Source organism: Cetorhinus maximus, chromosome 4 (genome assembly GCF_964194155.1).
Source record: "Cetorhinus maximus chromosome 4, sCetMax3.hap1.1, whole genome shotgun sequence".
In the NCBI taxonomy this organism is placed as follows: domain Eukaryota; kingdom Metazoa; phylum Chordata; class Chondrichthyes; order Lamniformes; family Cetorhinidae; genus Cetorhinus; species Cetorhinus maximus.
The window spans coordinates 121,551,330-121,579,237 of NC_135882.1; the positions used below are offsets into that span (position 1 = coordinate 121,551,330).

General features: G+C 43.6%; 1 protein-coding gene across 1 annotated transcript in view; it reads right to left on the reverse strand.

The window, feature by feature from the left end:
- The window catches only part of calb1 (calbindin 1), a 100,079-nt gene that overhangs the window by 68,212 nt on the left and 3,959 nt on the right, over positions 1-27,908 (reverse strand). The window contains exons 4-5 of the mRNA XM_078540720.1: positions 27,550-27,630; positions 26,162-26,218 (exon numbers count right to left, since the gene is read on the reverse strand). Coding sequence (XP_078396846.1) covers positions 26,162-26,218; positions 27,550-27,630 — 138 coding nt within the window. The remainder of the gene's footprint in view (positions 1-26,161; positions 26,219-27,549; positions 27,631-27,908) is intronic.

The window sequence follows — 27,908 nt, forward strand, 5'->3', positions numbered from 1 at the left end:
TTGGGTTCTGCCAGGGCCACTCAGCTCCTGACCTCATTACAGCCTTGGTTCAAACATGGACAATAGAGCTGAGCTCCCGAGGTGAGGTGAGAGTGACTGCCCATGACATCAAGGCAGCATTTCACCGAGTATGGGCATCAAGGAGCCCTAGCAAAACTAGAGTCAATGGAATCAGGGGGAAAATTCTCCATTGGCTGGAGTCATACCTAGCACAAAGGAAGATGGTTGTGGTTGTTGGAGGTCAGTCATCTCAGCTCCAGGACATCACTGCAGGAGTTCCTCAGGATAGTGTCCTAGGCTCAACCATCTTCAGCTGCTTCATCAATGACCTTCCTTCCATCATAAGGTCAGAAGTGGGGATGTTTGCTGATGATTGCACAATGTTCAGCACCATTCACGGCTGCTCAGATAATGAAGCAGTCCATGTCCAAATGCAGCAAGACCTGGACAATATCCAGGCTTGGGCTGACAAGTGGCAAGTATCATTTGCGCCACATAAGTGTCACGCAATGACCATCTCAAACTAGAGAGAATCCAACCATCGCCACTTGATGCTCAATGGCATTACCATCACTGAATCCACTATCAATGTCCTGGGGATTACCACTGACCAGAAACTGAACTGGACTAGCCATATAAATATTGTGTCTACAAGAGCAGGTCAGTGGCTAGGAATCATGCGATGAGTAACTCACCTCCTGACTCCGCAAAGCCTGTCCACCAACTACAAGGCACAAGTCAGGAATGTGATGGAATACTCCCCGCTTTCCTGGATGAGTGCAGCTCCGACAACACTGAAGAAACTGGACACGGTCCAGGACAAAGCAGTCTGCTTAAGTGGCACCACCATCCAGAAACAGTAGCAGCAGTGTGTACCATCTACAAGATGCACTGCAGGAATTCACTAAAGCTCCTTAAATAGCACCTTTGAAACCCACGACCACTACCACCTAGAAGGACAAGGGCAGCAGATAGATGGGAACACCACCACCTGGAAGTTCCCCTCCAAGTTACTCACCATCCTGACTTGGAAATATATTGCCGTTCCTTCACTGTCGCTGGGTCAAAATCCTGGAACTCCCTTCCTAATAGCACTGTTGGTGTCCCTACACTACATGGGCTGCAACAGTTCAAGAAGTCAGCACACCACCACCTTCTCAAGGGCAATTAGGGCTGGGCAATAAATGCTGGCCCAGCCAGCGAAGCCCACATCCCATGAATGAATTTTTAAAAATATGTTGCAGCACACAAAACCATTGACTGCCGTACAGACTTTGGAGGAGTAGGAAGATGTGTTTACAGGGTTGGGATGTCTACCAGGAGAATATTATCTAGAAGTAGATGAGAATGTAAGACCAATTCAGCATCTGCTGAGAAGAGTTCCAGCTGCCCTCAAGCTTCCTAACCACATGCCATTCGGGAGATACAGATGGTTGCACATTTCCATGGCTCCAGACAGCATGAAATAGTCAGTGATCTTCCGGGAGTGGAAGCCATAGTGGATGATATGCTAGTCAATAGATGTGGAGACACAATGGCAGGAGCCATAGTGGACCATGATCAGAATTTTATATGGCTGCCAGAGAGAACTCGCCAGATGAACCTGAAGCTAAACAAGAAAAAATTGCAACTGAAGGTGCCTGAAGTCAAGTACGTAGGTCATGTGCTGACTGCAAAAGATTTTTGCCCAGACCCTGACAAGGTGAGAGCTGTAGCAGCGATGCAGCAACCAACAGATTTGAAAGCAGTGCAACGATTTGTTGGATTTGTGAACTATTTCGCAAAATTTTGCTTAATTTGTCATTGGCATGTGAACTATTTTTCAAGCTCACTGCCAAGGAGATGCAGTGGTATTGGGGCACAGAACAAGAAGCTGCTTTCACTAAAATCAAACAACTAGTGATGACAATGCCAGTGATGAAACACTATGACGTCAATGATGAAGTCACTTTGCAGTGTGAAGCCGGCAAGATGGGTCTCAGAGCAATTCTAATGCAGCAAGAACAACCAGTCGCATTTGCATCCAGGGCACTAATGCAAACAGATGCTCAGATCGAGAAAGAGTGCCTGGCTATTGTTTTTGCTTGTGAGCATTTTCATCAATACCTGCTTGGGAGAGACAAAGTCATGGTGGAGTCCGACCACAGGCCACTTCAAAACATTTTTCTCAAACTGCTACTATCTGCTCCAAAATTTCTGCTAAGAATGTTACTTCATTTACAAAGATATCATTTCGAAATGCCATACAAGCAAGGGAAACAGATGTATATCACTGACATGCTGTTGAGAGCAGCACTACCCATGAAGAAAGTTGAAGATGCTACAACAGAATGTGAAATCTTCCAGATTAAACATGAAGCAGCAGCTAGACATGATCTGCAAGTCATGAACTCAGCAGACACATTGGCCAGAATTTTCAGCCCCTCAGATTGGCAGGATCTTCTGGTCCTACAGGTGTGAATGGAGATTTCAATGGCTCACTGGCCCCATTGCGGGGGAACCTACCTTGGAGAAGGGCTGGAAAATTCCAGCCATTGATTCTGACAGACAAGTGTCTCGCTCAAATCAAGCAAACTACCCGACAAGATGCAACCCTCCAAGTGCTAAAAGAAGTAGTGATGAAAGAACGGCCTGAGAGCATCAAGGGCACACTTCTGGTCACAAAAGTATATTATACAAACCAAGATGAACTGACAGCCCAAGGTGGCACATTGTACAAAGGAAATAGAACCATCATCCCTAAGCAAATGAGAGGACAGATGCTGAAGCACATCCATGCCAGCCTTCGAGATCGAATCAGGCCTGAGAAGTGCTCTACTGGCCAAACATGAGCATTGGCCAGTGCGGTGCTTGTACCAAGTGCTATGCCGAACAAACTAGAGAACAGTTGATGATCAAGGATAAAGCTGGGAGTAGACCTCTTCACTATAGCAGGAGCTGATTATTTTATCACTGTCAACTATTATTCTGATGACTGAGGGTTATACCAGCTGACATCAATAGCGACAGGAGAAATAGTGCCTGAAAGCACACTTCAGTCATTCCGGCCTTTCATACATTGCGATGAGTGACAATGGCTCTCAGTTCACGAGTGAATAATTCAGCCATTTCACAATAGATTGGGAAATTCAACACTCCACATCATCTCTGCACTATTCCCAGTCAAATAGAAAGGCTGAGGCAGCAGTGAAAATCGCCAAAGTAATCATCAAGAAATCGAGCAAATCTAACACAGATGTATACAAGGCAATCCTCGAGTGGAGAAACACACCAACTGAAGGCATGGAAAATAGTCCATCCAAAGACTAATGTCAGGCCGCATGCAAACTACTCTTCCAATCGCAAAAAAGCTACTGAAACCAGAAGTAGTAACAGGTCTGAGTGAAAATATCAAGAAAGACGAATTTCATTTTGACAATACTACCAAACCACTGCCAGAACTGAGCATTTTAGAGCCAGTCAGGGTACAAATCTTCAATGCTCCCAACAGAAGTCAGCCCACGTGGCAATTCGGGACATGTGTAGAGAAGTTGTCAACACCATTGTACATGGTGGAAGTGGACGACCACATATACCGATGGAACCGCAGGAATATATGAACAACCAGAGAAGCTGTTCCTTCACTGCAGTTGGCTGGACAGGAGGATGGGATCTCACCAGATGTACTGAGTACAGAACTACCATCAATCCCAGAGGTCCATGGGCCCCCAATAATGACAATGGAGCAACAGCAGTTACCATGGCAAGAGGTGCCACAGGAACGGCACTCTCTGGACAAGGAACATCACCTAGATGAACAGCCAATGATAGCGTATACATGTACCATTAACAGACTTGCATGATTTAAAGACTATGTATGTAATGCAGGTGCAGAGGCTGACTAGTAGAACAAATAGTTGTTAATGCATGAGAACAGTGAGTGTATAGTGGGTAACTTGGGTAACTCACAGTTACACATGATCGCGCGTCCAAATTCTTCTTTTTTTCGTTAGGAAAAAGGGGGTATGTGAGTTTTGAAATACAATAGTACTTCTATTTGGTTTGTTGTAGTCATGTGGCCTCTGCCACCAGGGTAGGTTGCCATCTTACAATCAGTTTAATAAAGACACTCACTGAGAAAGCACTACAATTATTGAACACAAAACAGAATCAAAGCAACAGCCAGAAAAATATGAGCCAACAGCTAATGTGTAAGTAATTGATGATCCCTTCAAATATCACTGCCGGCGAATCTTTCCTGCTGCTTAACATGTGCTCAGATGTGTGAGGATAAGATAAAGCATTAGCTGGAGTGTTGAACTCCAAAATGACACCACTAATGCCAAATCAGCATCATCATCATCTGCCCACTTTGCATACTTATGGCGGGCAATCAATGCATGTGCATTGATATCCATCACCTAGAGGGCTTCAGGTGTGGTTCATCTCAAAAGTATGCACTCTACAGAGATGCTATTTTGATCAGAGGTCTATTCGTAGCACCAAAAGACAGGCAAAAATGAATCCAATTTATCACCCATTTTCTTTGGTCACCATCAGAATTACTGTATCCTTGCCACCAGTTCCATCACCTCCCTGTTTACTTTTCAGATTTTTCAAACTCAGCATCCTATTTGACTACCCTCCAACACAACGACTGCCTTCTTCTACCTCACTGGTCTCTAGACCTGCCACTGAAACCCCCAGGCTTGACTATTCCAGTGTTCTGCTTGCTGACCTATTTTCTATACTCTAAAACTCTGGTAACCATATCCTATCCTGCTCTAAATCCAAACTTCATCTCACCATTGATAGTTGTGCCTTAAGCCATTTAGACCTATGATCTGAAAGCCAACTCTAAGCCCTTCCCTCTCTCTCCTTCTTCTTAAAACCCATTTCTTTCACCAAGGCTTTGATCAGTATTCCTTATTTGCATCAGCATCTTCTTTGTCTGGTTACACCTCTGTGAAGATTTTGGGATTTTTTCTACGTTAAAAGAGTATAAAAAATGCAAACTGTTGATACAGAATCCCGATTGTTCATGTATGTTGGAAACAGATGAAGTTCCAGTCCTTAGCCTTGGGAACTTCCACTTAGCATATCACCCTGGTTCAACATCACAACCATAATCAGTACTTGTTGCTTCTTTGCTTTCATGTTATTCAGTATTCCTGCAACAATTTTCCTAAGAAACTGTCTTAATTTTTCACAGGAATCTTTCATGCAGAACTTTATTGAAAGTTTTCCAGGTGTTCATGTACTCATCATCATTAAGCCGGATGCCTCATTGATTTTTTTTGTACTTCCACTATTCCAACAACAAAAACAACCTGAATTTGATATAATCCCTTTAGTGTAGAAGAATTTCCAAAAGCAATTCACAATGGTATAATCAAAAAGTAAGCACAAAGCAAAGGAGGTATTGGGAAAGGTAACCAAAAGCTTGGTTGAAGCAGTGGGTTTTGAAGAGTGCTTTAAAGGGAGAGGGGACAATTGGAAGGGAGGAGAAATTTAGGATGAGAATTTGAGTATTAGACCCAGGTGACTGAAGGGAAGGCACTAATAAATATTCAGATCTAGATCCACTGATTTAAAATAAAGATGAGTTCTTTCGACATATCACTGCTTAACTTTTACGTTTTGTGTTCAATACTTTGATATACCGACCGCAGATGAGGACAGGGAAAATGAACATCTGTTCTTTGCATTGACCTTTATTAAAGGAATTGAGAACTTCATGAAAATAATGATAAAAAGCTTACAGTGAAAGAAAATGTCAAATTTCTTTGTATATTGTATTCTGTTGGCCTCCATGGTAACTAAATTGTTGCTGCACCCTTGTGGACTTAAGGAGTATACATGGGTAAAATGCAAGTCATTTATCATTTCTGTGCATGGTTGGCGATATGGTAGCCCTGCAATATAGCTATATATGACATTATAAATTCTGCCAGTGTGCATTTTCTGTTTAACCTCTTTCTCCATTTCCTGTTTGCCACACTTCCAGTTGTACACTCAGTTTCTGCATCGGAAATCTTTTTTCAAAGTATAACAACAATAGGCAATTATATCTCACCTTCAACATAATCAAACATCCCAAAGTGTTCACAGGAGTATCAAATACAAAAGCAAATTTACCACAGATGCTAGAAATCTAAAATGAAAATAGAAAATTCTAGAAATACTCAGGGGGTCAGGCAGTTTCTGTGGAGAGAGGAACAGAGGCACAAATATTCCGATACCTGTACCATTAAAATTGGAAGTTGGGTGATCCACATCAATAGCCCATGGGGGTCCTGATGCATACACATGCACTGAAATTGCCTGGGAAGTTTAAACTTCCGATAGGCTTATTTCTGCCCCTTGGGACTCTCCGTCAAAGTCTCCGACATTGAGCTCAGTGTCAGAGACTTGGGCCAGATACACGGGGCTTACCTGGAATCTTACCCTAGAAATGTTATGCTGGTTAATTTTTCTTTATTATTCATTCACAGGGTGTGGTCTTCCCTGGCTCGGCCAGTATTTATTGACCATCTGTAATTGCTCTTGAGAAGGTGATGGTGAGCTGCCTTCTTGAACCGCTGCAGTTCATGTGTTGTATGTACACCCGCAGTGCTGTTAGGAAGGGAGTTCCAGGATTTTGACCCAGTGACAGTGAAGGAACATGATATATTTCCAAGTCAGGATGGTAAGTGGTTTGAAGGGGAACTTCTAGGTGGCGGTGTTCCCAGGTATCTGCTGCCTTTGTCCTTTTAGCTGGTATTGGTCGTGGGTTTGGGAGGTGCTATCATAGGAGCCTTGGTGAATTTCTTGCATCTTGTAGATGGTACACACTGCTGCCACTGTGCGTCAATGGTGGAGGGAGTGAATTTTGTGGATGTGGTGCCAATCATGCAGGCTGCTTTGTCCTGGATGGTGTCAAGCTTCTTAAGCGTTGTGGGAGCTGCACTCATCCAGGCAAGTGGGGAGTATTCCATCACACTCCTGACTTGTGCCTTGTAGATGGTGGACAGGCTTTGGGGAGTCAGGAGGTGAGTTACTCATCATACGATTCCTAGTCTCTGACCTGCTCTTGTAGCCACTGTATTTATATGACTAGTCTGGTTCAGGTTCTGGCCAATGGCCCAGGGATGTTGATTTTTGGGGGGGGTTCTGTGATGGTAATGCCATTGAACATCATTGGGTGAAGGTTGGATTCTCCCTTGTTGGAGATGGTCATTGCCTGACATTTGTGTGGCGTGAATGTTACTTGCCACTTGTCAGCCCAAGCCTGGATATTGTTCAGGTTTTGCTGCATTTCGACATGGACTGCTTCAGAATCTGAGGAGTCACGAATGGTGAACATTGTGCAATCATCAGCAAACATCCCCACTTCTGACCTTATGGTGGAAGCAAGGTGAAGCAGCTGAAGATGATTGGGCCGAGGACACTACCCTGAGGAATCCCTGCAGTGATGTCCTGGAGCTGATATGACTGATCTCCAACAACCATCTTCCTTTGTGCTAAGTATGACTCCAACCAACGGAGGGTTTTCCCCCGATTCCCATTGACTCCAGTTTTGCTCAGGCTCCTTGGTGCCACACTCGGTCAAGTGCGGCCTTGATGTCAAGGGCAGTCACTCTCACCTCACCTCGGGAGTTCAGCACTATTGTCCACGTTTGAACCAAGGCTGTTAAGAGGTCAGGAGGAACCCAAACTGGGCGTCAGTGAGCAGGTTAAGCAAGTGCCGCTTGCTAGCACTGTCAATGACTCCTTCCATTACTTTACTGATGATCGAGAATAGACTGATGGGGCGGTAATTGGCCAGATTGGATTTGTCCTGCTTTTTGCATGAAGGACATACCTAGGCAATTTTCCAAATAGCCAGGTAGATGCCAGTGTTGTAACTGTACTGGAACAGCTTGGCTAGGGGTGCAGCAAATTCTAGAGCACAAATCATCAGTGCTATTGTCAGAATATTGTCAGGTCCCATAGCCTTTGCAGTATCCAGTGCCTTCAGCCATTTGTTGATGTCATGTGGAATGAATCAAATTGGCTGAAGACTGTCACGTGTGATACTGGGGACCTCAGGAGGAGGCCAAGATGGATCATCCACTCGGCATTTCTGGCTGAAGATTGTAGCAAATGCTTCAGCCTTATCTTTTACACTGATGTGCTGGGCTCCTCCATGGATGGGGATATTTGTGGAGTCTCCTCCTCCAGTGAGTTGTTTAATTGTCCACCATCATTCACGACTGGATGTGGCAGGACTGCAGAGCTTAGATCTGATTCGTTGTTTGTGGGATTTCTTAGCTCTGTCTATCACTTGCTGCTTATGTTGTTTGGCATGCAAGTAGTCCTGTTTTATAGCTTCACCAGGCTGACACTTCATTTTAGGTATGCCTGGTGCTGCTCCTTACATGTCGTCCTGCGCTCTTCATTGAACCAGGATTGATCCCCTGGCTTGATGGTAATGGTAGAGTGGGGGATATAACAGGCCATGAGGTACAGATTGTGCTCGAGTACAATTCTCCTGTTGCTGATGGCCCTACAGCGCCTCATGGATTCCCATTCTTGAGTTGCTAGAGCTGTTTGAAATCTATCTCACTTAGCATGGTGGTCATGCCACACAACACGAGGGTATCCTCAATGTGAAGGCGGGACTTCGTCTCCACAACAAATGTGCGGTGGTCACTCCTACTGATACTGTCTTGGACAGATTCATCTGCAGCAGGCAGGTTGGCGAGGATAAGGTCAAGTATGTTTTTCCCTCTTGTTGGTTCTCTCACCATCTGCCGCAGACCCAGTCTAGCAGCTATGTCAGTTAGGACTCGGCCAGCTCAGTCAGTAGTGGTGCTACCGAGCCACTCTTGGTAATGGACATTGAAGTCCCCCACCCAGAGTACATTCTGCGCCCTTGCCACCCTCAGTGCTTCCTCCAAGTGGTGTTCAACATGGAAGAGCACTGATTCATCAACTGAGGAAGGGCGGTACATAGTATTAAGCAGGAGGTTTCCTTGCCCATGTTTGACCTGATGTCATGAGACTTCATGGGATCCAGAGTTGATGTTATGGACTCCCAGGGCAACTCCCTCCCGACTATATACCACTGTGCCACCACCTCTGCTGGGCCTGTCCTGCCGGTGGGACAGGACATACCCAGGGATGGTGATGGTGGTGCCTGGGTCATTATCTGTATGGTATGATTCCGTGAGGATGACTATGTCAGGCCGTTGCTTGATTAGTCTATGAGACAGCTCTCACTAGCCCCCGGATGTTAGTAAGGAGAACTTTGCAGGGTTGACAGGGCTAGGATTGCCGTTGTCATTTCCGGTGCCTAGGTCATTGCCAGGTGGTCCTTCCGGTTTCATTCCTTTTTTGTGACTTTGTAGCGGTTTGTTACAACTGAGGGCATTTAAGAGTCAACCACATTGCTGGGGGTCTGGAGTCACATCTCGGCCAATTAAGGACGACAGATTTCCTTCCCTAAAGGGACATTAGTGAATCAGATGTGTTTTTAACAACAATTGACAATAGTCATCATTAGACCTTTAATTCCAGGTTTTTATTGAATTCAAATTCCACCATCTGTCGTGGTGGGATTCGAACCCGGGTCCACAGAGCATTACCCTGGGTCCCCGCCTCCCTGGTCTAATTCAGTGATTAGTTAGTGTAACTGAACTGAGCACCACAATCAGCCCCCCAATCACGCTTCCGACCCGACCAGACTCGACTCTCTCTCTCACCACTACTCCCCTGACTGAGCTACACCCCACCGACTTAACCACCCCCCCAACCCGACTACAGCCCCCGACCCAACCTGAACCAACCCGATTCTCTCCCCACACTACCATTCCGTCCAGACGCAACTGCTCACATGCTCAGGCACCAACCGACTCAGCCACCCACTCACTCACCCACCCACTCACTCACTCACCCACCTGCTCACTTACTCATTCACTCACTAACCCACTGAAAGACTTGAGATCTTTAAAAACTTACCTGAATATGGCAACTAATGTTGCAAAGAGAGGCATGTCCTCTCTTTGCCTATCTTTTCTTGTGCTTGTCAGTCTTTCACGGGGATGGCTGCACTGATCCATCCCTGATACAGTCAGGATCATAATTCCTGGCAAAAAAATTGGTAAAAGGGCAGAGCTCAGAAATCTTGCCACACAGCAGCAATGTGCGCAGCATTCATGCTGACCGGAACACCTGGGCCACATTTAACAGCCCTGGCACCCCCAGGCCCCACTTACCTGATTGTGAGGGCATATGTCCATCGATGCGCCCTCGTTCTCCAGGTGCAGCTCCAATAGTGGCCACCACTCCCAGTGACACTTCTGAGCTGCCGGCCCTCTGATTGGGTCAGCAACTCTTGGGGGCGGGCCACCATCCTTAACTGGTAGCCACTTAATCGGCTGCCACCTATAAAATGCAGTCCAGGGTCCTGCTGCCTACCGAAGAGAGGGTTGCCCCCCCCACCCCACACCCCACCCCGCTTTCGACCTTGTGGTGGGACCCTTGCCGCCTTGGAATAATCCCAGCCATGTTTCAGGTCAATGACATTTTGCCAGAATTGGAAAAAGTTAGGGATGTAACAGGTTTTAAGCAAGTACAGAGGTGGGGAGGTGGTGGTGTTGTGGTAGTGTAATCAGATTAGTAATCCAGAGACCCAGGATAATGGTCTGCGGCCATGGGATTGAATCCTATCACAGCAGTGATGGTGTTAAAATTTAATAACATAATTAATAAATTTAATTAATTCAACTAAAAAGTTAGTCTCAGCAATAGTGACCAGAAATTGTTGTTGATTGTCATTTAAAAAAAAAACATCTGATTCACTAATGCCCTTTAGGGAAGGAAATCTGCCATCCTTACATGGTCTGGCCCACATGTGACTCTCTGTAAGGCACGCAGTTGTATCAAACTGCTATGAAGCCTACCAAAAGGAACAAAACTGGATAGATCACCTGGCATCACTCAGGCACCAGAAACGACAAAGGCAAACTTGGCCCTGTTGATCCTGCAAAGTCCTCCTTGCTAAAATCTGGGGGCTTGTGCCAAAATTGGGAGAGCTATCCCACAAACGAGTCAAGCAACAGCCTAACATAATCATACCTTACAGATAATGTCCCAGATATCACCACCACCATCCCAGGGTATGTCCTGTCCGACTGACAAGATTACCTACCAGGGATGGCAGCGGTACAGTGGTATACAGTAGGGAGGTAGTTGCCCAGGAGTTCTCAACATTGACTCTGGACCCCATGAAATCTCATGACATCAGGTCAAACATGGGCAAGGAAACCTCCTGATGATTACCACCTACTGTCTGCCCTCAGCCACTGAATCAGTACTCTTCCATGTTGAACACCACTTGGAGGAAGCACTGAGGGTGGCAAGGGTCCAGAATGTGCTCTGGGCGGGGACTTCAATGTCCAACACCAAGAGTGGCTTGGTAGCACCACTACTGTCTCAGCTAGCTGAATCCTAAAAGATAAAGCTGTTAGACTGGGTCTACAGTAAGTGGTGAGGGAACCAACAAGAGGGAAAAATCTACTTGGCCTCTTCCTCAACAATCTACCCATCGCAGATGCATCTCTCCATGATAGTATTGGTAGGAGTGACCATTATACTGTCCTTTTGGAGACAAAGAACCATCTTCACATTAAGGATACCCTCTATCATGTTGTGCAGCTCAACCACCTTGCTAAATGGGATAGATTTTGAACAGGTGTAGCAACTAAAAGCTGGGCATCCATGGAGCACTGTGGGCCATCAGCAGCAGCAGCAGAATTGTACTCGAACACAATCTGTAACCTCATGGCCCGGTATATCCACCACTCTACCGTTACCATCAAGCTGTGGGATCAACCCTGGATCAATGAAGAGTACAGGAGGGCATGCCAGGAGCAGCACCAGGCATACATAAAAATTAGATGTCCACGTGGTGAAGCTACAACCCAGGACTACTTGGGTGCCAAACAGCATAAGCAGCAAGTGATAGACAGGGCTCAGCAATTCCACAATCAACGGATCAGATCTAAGCTCTGCAGTACTGCCACATCCAGTTGTGAATGGTGGTGGACAATTTAAAAACCAACAGGAGGAGGAGGTTCCACAAATATCCCCATCCTCAATGACGGGGGAGCCCAGCACATTAGTGCAAAAAGCAAGACTGAAGCATTTGCTACAATCTTCAGCCAGAAGTGCTGAGTGAATGATCCATCTTGGCCTCCTCCTAACACACCCAGCATCACAGGTGCCAGTCTTCAGCCAATTCAAGTCACTCCACGTGATATCTAGAAATGGTTGAAGGCACAGGATACTGCAAGGGCTATGGACCCTGACAACATTCCATCAATTGTAATGAAGACTTGTGCTCCAGAACTAGCTGTGCCCTTGGCCAAGCTGGTCCGGTACAGCTACAACACTGGCATCTACCCAGCAATGTGGAAAATTGCCCAGGTATGTCCTGTCCACAAAACGCAGGACAAATCTAACTTGGCCAACTTCCGCCCATTCAGTCTACTCTCGATCATCAATAAAGTGATGGAAGAGGTCATCGACAGTGCTATCAAGAGGCACTTGCTCAGCAATAACCTGCTCACTGATGCTCAGTTTGGGTTCTGCAAAGGCTGCTCGGCTCCTGACCTCAGTACAGCCTTGGTTCAAACATGGACTAAAGAGTTGAACTCAAGAGGTGAGATGAGAGTGACTGGCCTTGAGATCAAGGCAACATTTGACCAAGTGTGGCAGCAAGGAGCCCTAGCAAAACTGGAGTGAATGGGAATGGTTGGGAAAACTTTCCACTGGTTGAAGTCATACCTAGCACAAAGGGCGATGGTTGTGGCTGTTGGAGGTCAACCATCTCAGTTCCAGGACATCACAGCTGCTTCATCAATGACCTTCCCTCCATCATAAAGTCGAAAGCAGGGATGTTTGCTGAAGATTGCACCATGTTCAGTACCATTCGCGACTCCTCAGACACTCAAACAGTCTGTGCCCACATGCAGCAAGACCTGGACAACATTCAGGCTTGGGCTGATAAGTGGCATGCAACATTCGTGCCACCCAAGTGCCAGGCAATGACCATTTCCAACAAGAGAGAATCCAACCACCTCCCCTTGAAATTCAATGGCATTACGATCACGAGGGGTTACCATTGACCAGAAGCTGAGTTAGACCAGCCATAGAAATACTTTGGCTGAAATAGCAGGCCAGAGGCTGAGAATTCTGCTGAGAGTAACTCACTTCTTGGCTCCTCAAATCCTGTCTACCATCTACAGGGCGCAAGTCAAGGGTGTGATGGAACACTCTCCACTTGCCTGGATGAGTGTAGCTCCAAAAACACTCAATAAGCTCGACATTAACCAAGGCAAAGCAGCCTGCTTGATTGGTACCCCACCTACCACCTTAAATTTCCACTCCCTCCACCACCAATACACAGTGGTTGCAGTGTGTAACATCTACAAGATGCACTGCAGCAACTCACCAAGGGTCCTTCGAGAGCACCTTCCAAACCAACACCTTCTACCACCTAGAAGAACAAGGATAGCAGATGCATGGGAACACCACCACCTGCAAGTTCCCCTCCAAGTCACACACCATCCTGACTTGGAAATATACCACCATTCCTTCACTGTCGCTGGGTCAAAATCCTGGAACTCCCTCCCTAACAGCGCTGTGGGTTACCTAAACCACGTGGACTGCAGTGGCTCAAGAAGGCGGCTCACCACCACCTTCTCAAGGGCAATTAGGGATGGGCAATAAAAATTCTGGCCTAGCCAGTGACGCACACATCCCATTAAAGAATAAAAAAAGAGACAAAGGGGCTGGGAGGAAAAATCAAAAAGAGAGGTCTGGGCTCAGGTGGAAGACAGGAGTGACTGAATGATAAAAGAGATAGCAGTGTAAGGCAAAAGGCTATTGGGGTAATTAAAGAAACTAAATTTGGTAAATGAGTAGATGGGAATTGCAGAGTAATTACCAAATGCTGCTGTCTGACAAAATGGCAACAGTGCTTAGTTCAATGAGCTGAAATTCTTTAACTTAATGTTGAGCTTTGAAGGCTGTAAAATTCCTAATCGAAAGATAAAGTGCTGTTCCTCAAGCTTACATTGAGCTTCATTTGAGCACCGTAGGAGGTCGAGGGCAATGAGGTCAGAGTTGGAGAAGGAGAATTAAAATGACAGGCAACTGGAAGCTCAGGGTTATGCTTATGGACTAAATGGTGTTCCACAAAGTAGTCACCCAATCTGCATTTAGTCTCTGAGACTGCATTGTGAATTGTAAATACAGCGTACTGAATTGAAAGAAGTACAAGTAAATCTTTTGTTTCTTTATTTGTCCCAGTGTTGAAATATTAACTCTCTTCCTTTCTCCATAGATACTTCCTGGCCAACTGATTATTTCCTGCATTTTTGTTTTTGTTACGAAACAAAATTTGACACTGAGCAACATAAGGAGGTATTAGATTATAAGGAGACTATAAGGAGCATTTTAAATGAGGAGAGGAAGATTATGAAGTTGTAGATTATATGGAGCATTTTAAATGAAGAGAGGAAGTCAGAGCAGTGGAAACGTTAGAGGAATGAATTCCGGATCTTAGGGCCTGGTCAGCGGGAGACAGTCATTTGGAATGTACAAAGATGTTTTCCATGATCAGAAATACTAGAATCATCTCAGCTTGAAACGAAGTGAGATTCTAAATGAATTCACCTAATGTTTACTTAACAGAAGTTAGGCTTTGTTGCCCTATTGGTATACAGCTTTACGTTGTAGCAGAATATATGAGACATTACAGGTCATATAGCTCCTGTGCTTTTAAAATAGTTAATCATATAACATGTGAGAAATGCTATGGGCGATCATCTAATAATCTTTTATTATATTAAATGTTTGCATATACTAGGCATTTATTGTGTCACATTTACTTCTTGTAATGTTTTTTGTCACACTTGAGTTTTTCTATTAGCTTTTCTTACTCCTAGTTGAACATCTATTCCTGCCTTCCACCATTACTAATGTTACTGCCCATTCTTTGTACCTTGGAATTGGCTCCTAATTCCCGCCCCTTCCTCCAATCTGCTTCCTGTCTTCCCCCATGTGCCCCTGTGCCCCCCTGCCAAACCTAGTTCACACTTTCCAGAGTTTTGCACTCCAGGAACACTCTCCCATCTGCCTGGATCTCATAATCCCACAGTAGTCCTATACCCAGACACTTCCCATGTACTACTAAAAGGTCCTGGCACACCTTTCCTATATTACAATCCCTACCAGTTCTATATGAGTCTCAGCAATCCATAAACTGCAGTCCATATGCTCCCATACCCAGAGCCCTCCTCCTCTCTCCAGTGCTACATGTAGTTCCTACCTAGAGCATTTTCTCTACCGCCTTCTGTTACATTGTGAGCTTTAACAATCGGAGATGGATAAACTTCATGGTTAAACATTTAATAGTAATCAATCGGGCACAAAAACATTCTAACATTCCTACAGATACTCTAATAAAAACCAATTCAATTTGGTTTATTTCAATCATGATAAATTAGTGGCCCTGATAATACTTAACACATAGCATTAAAGAGAACATCCTCTAATGCCACAGGAGATTTGCTAATACACTGAAAACTTTGCATGTGCCACAAAACCTTTCCTGCCAATGCTTTTCTGGAACACTTTTATTTGTTCTTAATTATATGCAAAGTGATTTTAGCTCAGATAAATTTACATTTTACCAAGTCCGATTTCTTCCTATATGATTGACTCCCAGTACTCACTTTCTCAAGAATGGCAACCCATCCTGGGAAAGTACATTAAGATGAACTACACTTGCTATCTCCTATACTCGGCTCTTTATTACAGATGCAATACAATCTTAAAATACTAATTTTTCAACTCCCTCTCTCCAGAAACATGTGGGTTTCATAACATTGCAACCTTCTTAGCTGACCTGTCAATCAGGCAACATCAATCAGTATTCTCATCTGTAATCTGATCTCTAAGTGAACTCACCATTCCTTTTAGCATGTAAAGCAATGACACTACACTACACGCTGTAATTCTCTAATTTGGTTTCACTTTTGTTTCACTTCCTGTATTACACTTTGCCATCACGCTTACAAGCAACGTTTATGTAGCTGGTAACCAAAATTCATAATTTTAGTGAAGAAAATCTGCTAACAATAGAATTCAGAAACTGAACCAAACTAGATTTTATAAAATGAGGAGATAAGTAGTTCAGTGGATTTGATAGTGCTTGTGGATGCTGTTTATATGGACTTCCAGGAAGTATGTAATAAGGCTCTGCACAAGAGATTATTAGTAAAAATGAAAGCATACAGAATTGAATGTAACCTTGTGATAAGCGTCATATTGGCTTACTTTTACCAGCCTTTTGGTTCTTGGAATGCAGGCCAGTTGAAAGGCAATTTTTAAAAATTCATTTATGGGATGGGAGCTTTGTTGGCTGGGCCAGCATTTATTGCCCATCCCTAATTGCACTTGAGAAGGTGGTGGTGTGCTGCCTTCTTGAACCGCTGCAAGCCATGTGGTGTAGGTACACCCACAGTGCTGTTAGGAAGGGAGTTCCAGGATTTTGACCCAGCGACAGTGAAGGAACAGTGATGTATTTCCAAGTCAGGATGGTGAGTGACTTGGAGGGGAACTTCCAGGAGGTGGTGTTCCCATCTATCTGCTGCACTTGTCCTTCTAGATGGTAGTGGTCGTGGGTTTGAAAAGTGCTGTCAAAGGAGCCTTGATGAATTCCTGTAGTGCATCTTGTAGATGGTACACACTGCTGCTACTGTGCGTCGGTAGTGGAGAGAGTGAATGTTTGTGGATGTGGTGCCAATCAAGCGAGCTGCTTTGTCCTGGATGGTGTTGAGCTTCATGAGTGTTATGGGAGCTGCACTCATCCAGGCAAGTGGGGAGTATTCCATCACACTCCTGACTTGTGCCTTGTAGATGGTGGACAGGCTTTGCGGAGTCAGGAGGTGGGTTACTCATCGCACTCTGAACCTACTCTTGCAGCCACAGTATTTATATGGCTAGTCCAGTTCAGTTTCTGGTCAATGGTAACCCCCAGGATGTTGCTAGTGGGGGATTCAGTGATGGTAATGCCATTGAACATCAAGGGGCGATGGTTGAATCCTCTCTTGTTGGAGATGGTCATTGCTTGACACTAGTGTGGCGCGAATGTTACTTGCCACTTGTCAGCCCAGGCCTGGATATTTCCAGGTCTTGCTGTATTTGGACATGGACTACTTCAGTGTCTGAGGAATCGCGAATGGTGCTGAACATCATGCAATCATCGGTGAACATCCCCACTTCTGACCTTATGATGGAAAGAAGGTCATTGATGAAGCAGCTGAAGATGGTTGGGCTGAGGACACTACCCTGAGGAACTCCTGTGGTGATGTCCTGCAGCCATATTGCTTTCAAAAATTCAGGCTATTACCAAGGTTTTTTTAAATAAATTTGCTAGCCAGATTTTAAAAGTAGCTTAGCTATAAAAAGCAGAAGTAACATTACTGTACCAGACTGAATAGCAATGACTAATTGAACTCAAAAACTTCACTAACTTTGCTTCCAATTTACACCCTTCTCTCGCCTTTACATGGTCCATCCCTGGCTGTTCCCTTCCATTCCTAGACTTCTCTGTCTCCATTTCTACTAATATTCCTCATAAGCTCACTGACTCCCACAGCTACCTTGACTACACCTCCCCACACCCTGCTTCCTATAAGGACTTCATTCCATTCTCCCAGTTTCTCTGTCTCCATGGTATCTGCTCCAATGATGCAGCCTTTCATACCAGCGCTTCTGATATGTCTTGTTTCTTCCTCAGCTGAGGATTCCCCTCCACAACGTGAGTGATAGGGCCCTTAATTGTGTCCAATCCATTTCCCGCATATCTGCCCTCACCCCTTCCCCTCCATCCCAGAACGATGGTGGTCCCCTGGTCTTCATCCTCCACCCCACCAGCCTCTGCATCCAACAGATCATCCTCCGTCATTCCTGCTACAACCAGCAGGATGCCACCACTAGACACATCTTCCCTCCCCTCCCCTGTCAGCATTCCAAAGGGACCATTCCCTCCACGATTCCCTGGTCCATTCTTTAATCATTCCCAACACCCCATCCCCTTCTCATGGCCCCTTCCCATGCATTCACAGGAGGTGTAACACTTGCCTTTTCACCTCTACTCTCCTCGCTGTCCAGGGCTGCAAACACACTTTCGTGGTGAAGCAGTGGTTTACGTGTGCTTCTTTCAATTTAATCTACTGTGTTCACTGCTCACAATGCAGTCTCCTCTACACTGGGAGACCAAACGCAGATTGGATGACTGCTTTGAGGAACACCTCCGCTCAGTCTGCAATAATGGCCACAAGTTTCTGGTTGCTTGCCATTTTTCTTCTCTAAATCCTCTGTCTACTATATTAAACAAAACTTTTAACAGACTTAGGCTTCTTAAGAATGGTGATATGCTAAAATCATAAAGAGTAATTGCTAGGCTTCAGCATGCATTCTTTGCTTATGAGTATGCGACTGTTACTGCATCTGTCTGTATGCCTGTGAATAATAAACAGATTCCTTGCTACATCTGAGCTTTTTTGGTTACATAATTTTCATAGAGTCATAGAATGGTTACTGCATAGATGGAGGCCATTTGGCCTGTCGAGTCCATATTTGCAATCTGTGAGAGCAACTTAGTTTAGTTCGCCTCCTCCATCATTTCACCCTGTAGCCCTGCAAATCTTTTCTCTTTATATAATTATCCAATTTCCTTTTGAAAGCCACAATTGAATCTGCTACCACCACACTCTCAGGCAGTGCATTCCAGATGCTAACCACTCACTGCGTAAAAAAGTTTTTCATCAGGCCGCCTCTGGTTTTTTTGCAAATCACCTTAAATCCCTTGGTTCTCGACCCTTCCATCATTGGGAACAGCCACTGCCTAATTAATGTCTAGATCCCTCATGATTTTGAACACTTTTATCAAACCTCTAATGAACCTTCTCTTCTCTAAGCAGAACACTCCTAGCTTCCCCAAATTCCACACGTAACTGAAGTCTCTCATCCCTGGAACTATTCTCATAAATCCTTATTGCACCTTTGCCAATGCTGCCCTCCTTTGTAAGATTATTTTCAAATAATTAATCAGCATAAGTATTTTCTGATAAAACCATGTATTGATACAAAATAATTTAATTGCACAATGAGTAAAATGCATATTCATCATGACTGGAGTATACAGTAGGAGAGAGGCTTTGTTTTTGATTGCTTCTGAAGAGAACTTTTGGAATTGATGGAAGCTATACCCTGAATATTGTCAGAGTACAGGGTTCACCTTCTCTAAGTTGTGACATCTGTTTGGGAAGCTTTTTTGTCAGTGCCATATTATCAGTATAAATAATCAAATGGAAGGTTTTAAGAGCTGGAAAAATGTGTAGTATGTAAGAGTGTATTGGATGTGTTAATATATAACTAATAACACATTCATCCATGCACAAGGGATGATGAAAAATGTCAGAAGTTCTCAGGAGCTCTCAGGCAGTCTCTTCCAGCTGAAGGCTCACCAGATAATGTTGATGAAGCACGGGTCTCTCTGTGGTCAATCACCTACAAAGTGCTGTAACCACATTTGGCAAAGGAAGAAACAGGAACAAAGATTGGTTTGAAATCCTCCTTGCAGAAATGACTTCTGTCATTGAAGCGAAGACCACAGCTCAGCTGGCTTGCAACCTGTCTCCTAACCCTACAGCATGTGAAAATCTCACGCTAGCCTATGCAGTTGTGCAGAAGACAACTAGATGCTGTGCCAACAAATATTGGATCAATCTGTGCGAAGAAATACAAACCACTAGTGACAATGGTAACCTTTACACTGCATACTGTATGACGGTATCAGAACAGAACTCAGCCCCACCATCACCAAAGCTGCTCCTTTGAGATCTGTAGATGGGAAGTACTCACTGACAGGAACAAGCAAATGGGCCGCAGGGTCAAGCACTACCCTGAACTATATTCACATGAGGTGGATATTTCTCTCCTTATGCTTGATGATCTTCTACAGCTATCTGTTATGTATGAGCTTGATGCAGAACCCTCATTACTTGAGCTTGAAAAGGCCATTGCATCCCTAGCAGCAAGAGAAGTACTGGGAAGAAAAGGATACCAGCTGAACTACTCCAATGTGGAAAGCCCCACCTGCTGCCATACCTTCATGGCATCCTCTGGAGAGAAGGCTTTGTCTCGCTGGATATGTTTTATGCAAACATCATCACATTATACGAGAACAAAGATGATCGAGGGGATTGCAGGAACTACCAGAGCATCTCACTCGTCAGCATCCCTGGGAAGGCCTTTGCCAGAGTCATTCTAACAAGGCTCCATCAACTAGCCAACAGAATATACCTGGAGGCACAATGTGGCTTCAGAGCAAGCAGCCCCATGGTAAATATGATCTTCTTCCTACGTCAGTTTCAAGAGAAATGCAGAAAGCACAAACACCACTCTACTTTGCTTTTGTGGATCTCACAAAAGCATTTGACACTGTAAGCAGGACTGGCCTCTGCTGGATACTAGAGAAAATTGGCTGTCCTCCGAAGGTTTGCAGTCTCATACAGTCCTTCCATGATAATATGCGCAGGACCATTCAGTTTGATGGCTCCACCTCTGACAGTTTTGAGATTAAGAATGGGGTGAAACAGGGTTGCTGGTTGGTATATTTTTCTCTGCCCTGCTGATCTATGCTTTCCCAGCTGACTTGGAAGGAGCATCCTTCCACACACTATCAGATGGGAAACATTTCAATCCATCAAGACTGAAAGCCAAGACAAAAGTGCAGCACATCCTGATCAGAGGTCTTCTGTATGCTGATGATGCTGCACTTGTTGCCTAGACAGAAGTCCAGCTCCAAAGGCTCATGGATCATCTGTCCCATGCCTGTGCCATGTTTTCCCTCACCATCAGAGTCAAGAAAACCATAGTTCTGGGACAGGATGTGGTGTCTCCGCCTTAGATCAGACTCAACAACACACCAAGGGAAGCAGTCAGCAAATTCTGCTACCTTGGATCTACAGTGATAGACAATCTGTCTCTTGATGAAGAACTCAACACATGCCTTCGAAAGACAACCACCAACTTTGGCGGACTAACAAAACGAGCAAGGAAGAACAACAAACTGGCCTGCAGGACCAAGATGCTTATCTATAAGGCCTATATCCTCAGCACATTGCTGCATGGCAGCGAAACCTTTAAGGAAGAAAAGTTGGGGCTCTTTTCCCTAGAAAATAGAAGTCTGAGAGATAATCTAAGAGAGATCTATAAAATTATGAAAGGCTCAATAGAACAGACATAGAGAGGATGTTTCTGTTTATGGAGTGTCCAAAGCTAGGAGCCATAAATACCAGATAATCAACACGAAATCGAAAAAAGTCAGGAAAAACTTGCTTACTCAAGAGACTAGTGAGAATTTGGAACTCGTTACCACCTGGGCTGGTTGAGGCAAACAGCGTTAATACATTTAAAAGGAAATTAGATAGGCACATGAAGGAAATGGAATAGATAGGTGAGATGAAGTGGGGGGAGGCTCGTGTGCAGCATAAACAGCAGTATGGAACTGTTGGGCCAAATGGCTGTTTCTGTGCTGTAGTATTCTGTGTAATTCAATTAAATTTCTGTTCATCCAATGCTGGTTGTTGGACAAGTAGTATAACAAAGCAGAGATAGTGGAATGGTCAAGAGATGATGAGATAGAGCTGAGTATTGTCATGTGAACAACAAATGTATTTGTGCAGGCTTATTGTAATTGAATTTTCAGTGATGGAATTTCATGGAACTTGAGTTTTGTAGTGTCATTCACTGGCCAAGCTGTCATATCCTCAAATGGCATAGTGTATTTATTACAAGTGGAACTACTCAAGGTTAATTCTCAGACTTAAGCAGAAATACAGTATGGAAATTGGACCTTTTTAATGCCTGTTTTCTGGATTTAAAAAGGCATTAGTCCACTTACATATGCACTAAATCAATGAGTAGTGCAGGTGCTGGATTCTTCATCAGTTACTGCAACCTAAGTCGAGATGATGTTCAAAAAGTGTGTGTTTTATAAATCTTCCCCATAACTTCCTTCCTTTTGTAGTCTATTTATAAAGTCATGTGACCACATCCCCCGTGCCCCAGCTGATCTATGACCTCTTGAAGTCTATCACTATCTTCTTAATAGTTCATAATACTTCCAAGTTTTGTGTCATCAGCACGAACAATTCTAGGTTATTAATATAGATCAAGAAAAGCAGCAGTCCTAATACTGACCCTGAAGCCTATATACCTTTCTCCAGTCCCAAAAAAAACTGTTCACTACCAATCTCTGTTTCTTGTCACTCAGTCAACTTTGTATCCATGCTGGCTATTCTCCCTTTTATTCCTTGGGCTTCAACTTTGCGGAAAAGCCTGTTATGTGGCACTTTATTGAGTTTCTTTGGAGATAGATGAACAGCCAACTGCGTTATCCTCATCAACCATCTCTATTACCTCATTGAAAAGCACAATCAAATTGGTTAAACATGATTTGCCCTTAAAAATCTGTGCTGGCTTTCCCTAATTAATCCAGATTTGGCCAAGTGACTGTTAATTTTGTCCCAGATTGTTGTTTCTAAAATATTTCACACTACCGAGGTTAAACTGACAGGCCTATAGTTGCCGGCTTTATCCTTACACACTTTTTTGAGTGTAACATTTGCAATTTTCCAGTCTTCTGACAGCAACCCTGTTTATAAAGAGAATTGGAATTTCCACCCTTCCTTCAGTATTCTCAGATGCACCTGGTCCAGTCCAGGTGACTTTCCAACTTTAAATACAGCCAACCTTTCTTTAATGCCTCTTTAACAATTTTTTGACCCATCTAGTGCCTCATCTACCTCATCTTTGACTATGACTTGGGCAGAATCTTCTTCTTTGATGAAGACAGATGCAAAGTAATCATTTAGTACCTCATTCATGCCCTCTGCCTCCATGCATAAATCACCTTTTTCATCCCTAATCATCCTTATTCTTCGTTTTACCAACCTTTTATTGTTTATACGCCTATACAAGACTTTTGATTTCTTTTTTGTTGGCTGCCAGTCGCTTCTTATACTTTCTCTTTGCTGCTGTTGTTTCCTTTTCTTATTTCTCCTCTGAACTTTCTTATTCGGCCTGGTTCTCTCTTGTATTATCAACCTGACATTTCATACACACCTTTTTATCTGCTTCATCTTACTCTACAACTCTTTTGTCCAGGGAACTCTGGCTTTGTTTGCTCTACCTTTCCCCCTTGTGGGAGTATACCTAAACTTTGCCTTAGCCATCTTCTCTATAAAGGCAGCTATGCAGTTTTGCCTGCCATTTTCCTGGGCCAGATTCTGGGGGTTATCATTGACCAGAAACGGAAATAGAACAGCCATATAAATACTGTGGCTATAAGAGCAGGTCAGAATCTGGGAATCCTGTGGCATGTAACTCACCTCATGACTCCCCAAAGCCTGTCCACCATCTACAAGGTATAAGTCAGGAGTGTGACATAATATTCTCCAATTGGTTGGATGAGTACAGCTCCAACAACACTCAAGACGCTTGACACCATTCAGAACAAAACAGCCCACTTGATAGGCACCCCAACTCAAGGATTCACTCCCTCCATCACCACTGCACAGTGGCAGCAATGTGTACTATATACAAGATACACTGCAGCAATTCATCAAGGCTCCCTTGATAGCACCATCCACACCCACGACCTCTGCCACCTAGAAAGACAAGGGCAGCAGATGCACAGGAACACCACCACCTGCAAGTTCCCCTTCAAGCCACACATCATCTTGACTTGGAACTACGGGCAGAATTTTCCATCCTGCAGGTGGCACGGGCCCAAGCTGATCGGGCATAAAATTGTGCAAGATGACGTCGGGTGAGTGTCATGATGTCATCACGCACTCTCACGATATTTCTCTCGGCAGGTGCGTGCAAAAGTCGGAAGCTTTATTTCATTATTTGCATGTCTGTAGGTCCCTAAGGCAGCTGTCTGCCTTCAGGGAGCTCTCTCGCAGTGCTCACCCGCGTCTGTAATGATGTCGTTGCCCACTCTCTTCCTGCCCCCACCCAGCAGCGCTGAGCTTTTCAGCGCGCGTTTCACACTGGCTGGCTGTTAATTGGCCAGCCAGCGTGAAATCGCAGTCGGGTGTCCATTTCCTGGCTGCTCCCGGGCCCGCTGATCGTTTGTGCCCAATGACCTAAAAATTCAGGCCTATGCCACTTTTCTTTCACTGTTGCTAAATCAAAATCCCGGACCTCCCTGCCTAACAACATTGTGGTTGTAACTGCACCAGATTGGCTGCAGTGGTTCAAGAACACAGCTCACACCCACCTTCTCAAGGGCAATCAAGGATGGGCAACAAATGCTGGCCTAGCCTGCGACACCCGCAGCTCATGAAAGAATAAAAAAAACAATATTCACCCCCACTTCCCCAAATTAATTGTTTTATTCTTGATTGCTCTTTGTCCTTTCCAAGCTAACCTAATGATACTATGATCACTGTCCCTAAAGGGGACATGACACTTGATCCACTTCATTCTCCAGAACCAGATCCAGCAATGTCTCTTTCCTCATTGGACAGGAAACATATTGATGTAGAAAATTCTCCTGAACACACTTTAGAAACTGTTCCTTCTACCTGTCCTTTACACTATTACTATCCCAGTCTGTAAAAGGATAATTAAAATTCTCTATTATAACTATTTTCTCCACCTTTCTGTAATTTCCCAATTTTGTTCCTCAATATATTTCACACTACTTGATGACTACACCAGTGGTGTAATGGTACCTCTGCTGTTTCTTAACTCAAACCAAATACATCCTGTTTTTGACCCCTATAGGACATCCTCTCCATGAAGGTTGTGAACAACCTAGTTTAGTCTCAGACTTTTGCCAGGGAGAAGGATGAAGTCAGCAACTACGGAACAGAGTTTTGGCAGGGGACCGAAAACAATGGCTTCAGTCATAGCACTACTGAGGTCTATTGCTGGCCCGCACTTGATCCCTTCCCATCGTCTTTTCCCCCACCCCCATACAACCACCCCAGGACTTAATTGAAAGCAAGGTAGAAAATACAAAATTGAAATACTAGAAACAAGTGATAGCTGCCGGAGTTCATCCAAATTGTTGAAATGGGGCCTGATTGTGGGCATGCTTCAGGCTTCCCATTTGGAGCACATGCCTGAAAAAGGCCATAACCAAATTTTAGCCCATAAACTATTTAATAAGACAGAGCTTTCTGTCTACACCAGTAAAACTGCATTCTGTAGTACCAGGATGTACATGGGAGTCAAAAAGCATTCATGTCAGCCACTCCATCAGGGGCTGTAGTATTCAGTTGACCATTGTGGAAGAATAAAGTACATCTACAGGACAACTAAGGGTTAAACAGTTAAAGCCATAGTGGAATACTACAGCACAGTTCCCTCTGTTGTTCTAGCAGGCACACCTGCAACTGCCAGCTAATTGAGCAGGAAAGGAGAAAAGGAGAATCATAAACAAGCTTCCTAGAATCCTTGAGACAAGGCTAGGATGTCTGCCCCCAACAGAAAGAGACAGGATCAAGCAATGGTCATCTGTTCTCTAGAGTGTACAGCCCCTAGCACTAAAGATAAGGTCAAGCATGGTTATCTATTCTCTGTCTCACTTTTTTATTACCAGATGGGCTTCCCCCAATATCCTGTATAGTCATAAATTAGAATAGACTAATTGTGTGTTGCATGCCAAAGACAATGATTCTCAATGTAATTAATTATTGAAGGTTAGACAGTCTTATCACCTTCAAGCTCTTTGATATGTACGACTTTTACTATAAATATGTGTGTACTCTGATGCTTCCTCAGAGTGCCAGCTAGCTCCATTGTATGCTGCTGGGCTCTCCATGATATCATGATTCAATAAAGACTTCCGAGACAAACCTCCTGGGTGTGAGTGTTCACTCCGTTTTCCGCGACAACCATTAACTAACCATGTACTCAGTCAGCCACACTGATGCATTCTGCATGTTTTCTGTGCAACTCCTTCACAGCAGAGATGAGAGCAACTTCAACTAGGCAGTCACAACTGGATTCCAGCTCCTGGAGTATTAGCATAAATAATAGCTTATGTTCAACAGATCTTTACCTTCAGCTCATCTGCTTCTATGAAGCCACTATGATCTTCATCATACCTTCGCCATGTCTGAAAAAGAAAATGCTTTAGATACACAGTCTGTTTCATTTAGCTATGTCTTACAAGTGATTTACCCACATAATAACTTAAAACTCTGGGCATACTTTGTAATGGAATTTGTTGCTCGAAGTGACAAAATCTATTTCAACCCCAGGTCAACAAGAACCGATTTATGTTTTATTGGTGTGTGGAGCAATCTTTGTATGTTGGATTTTAATACATATTAAAAGAATTTAATACAAATATTTGTCTAGAAGTTTGCCTAATTGCTTTTGCTTTCTTGACCAAGATACTTTTGGATAGGTTTTCTTTTTATCTGTATGTTTACAATCCCTTTCCTTATTCATCCACCTGCTCTTACACCTTCCACCTAGTCACTAAGTGCACAGCCTATTTCCAAGGTGCGGCCAGTGTTTTCTAGAACTGGTTTCTAGGGCATGTTCAAGGAGACCATTCAATCTTAGTCTGGTGCCTGCCTGCTAAATCTGAAAATTCAGTTTTAACTTTTGCAGCATTAAGATTAAATATACCTTACAAACCCCCTAAAAAAATCTAAGGTTGTCTATACTGTTCTGACTCCTAACATTGCAAGAAAATCTCCCATTTTCACTGCTCCAGATTGGAGTATTGCCTGTAACATAGGGGGTCAAGTTTAATACAAAACTTGTAAGATATAGCATTGTATAATATGTTTTTAGTAACAATGTGTGTTACTAGCATACTATGCAAATCCTCTCTATGTTCTTTACAATGTATGTTACTGATGCCATCTACAAACTCTTTTCTATTTCTGCCCCAATTAAATCACCCAATGTTTTTATCACAATAATGTGCTGTTCCTGTATATCTTCCATGGAGCATCAGATTATTGCAACCCCAACTATGTACAAAAACTACATTCCTTGTTTAATCTGGCTTTTACTGTACATTTTTATTTGTATTGAGTGGAAATACCAATAAAACATCAAAACATCTTAAGAATAACACATAGATGTGACTTATATATCAGAATTTTTAACAAGTGGTGTATTTTTGCATCTGGAAATCTTTTCATTTATTGTATCATTCCAATTAACATGCATTCCATGCAAAACATGCAAAAGTTTTGTCTTTATTCCAAAACACATTTTAAAGGGGTGGGTATGACACTTCAGCAGACATATTAAAATATTTTAGCAATGTATGTAATGTTTAATAATGTAGTAATATGACGATATAATAGACATTTTTAGAAAGCATATACAATATGGATCTTTCACTCAGCTATGACATGGATAGTGTATGAAGAGCCACTACTATGAACGAAAATTCTTTAAATCACTGGGAAAGGGCAATGATACCTCCATGAACTCTGTGCTTGACTTTAATTGTTGTCGAAAGAATAAAAAGAAGTTTTCCTCTGTAGGTAGAATCTGAGCAAGCTAGAAAAATAAAATATTAGGTTAACACTAGTTTTCCAATTAATTCCTTCAATTAACATTAGTGCCAAAAATATTAAACTGTACAACTTAAATCAAAGGGTGTAGAATTGCATAACATGGTCGCTCTCTTGTGCCTTCTTGCCATTACTGAATGATAGTCGGTCATTCTAATAAAGCGTTCAACCATCCTGCATTAGTACTCTGAAAAATGAGCCAATTTTATTCATACTTTGATAAAATTATTGTCCAAGAATTTACACATCTATGTATTTCTCCAT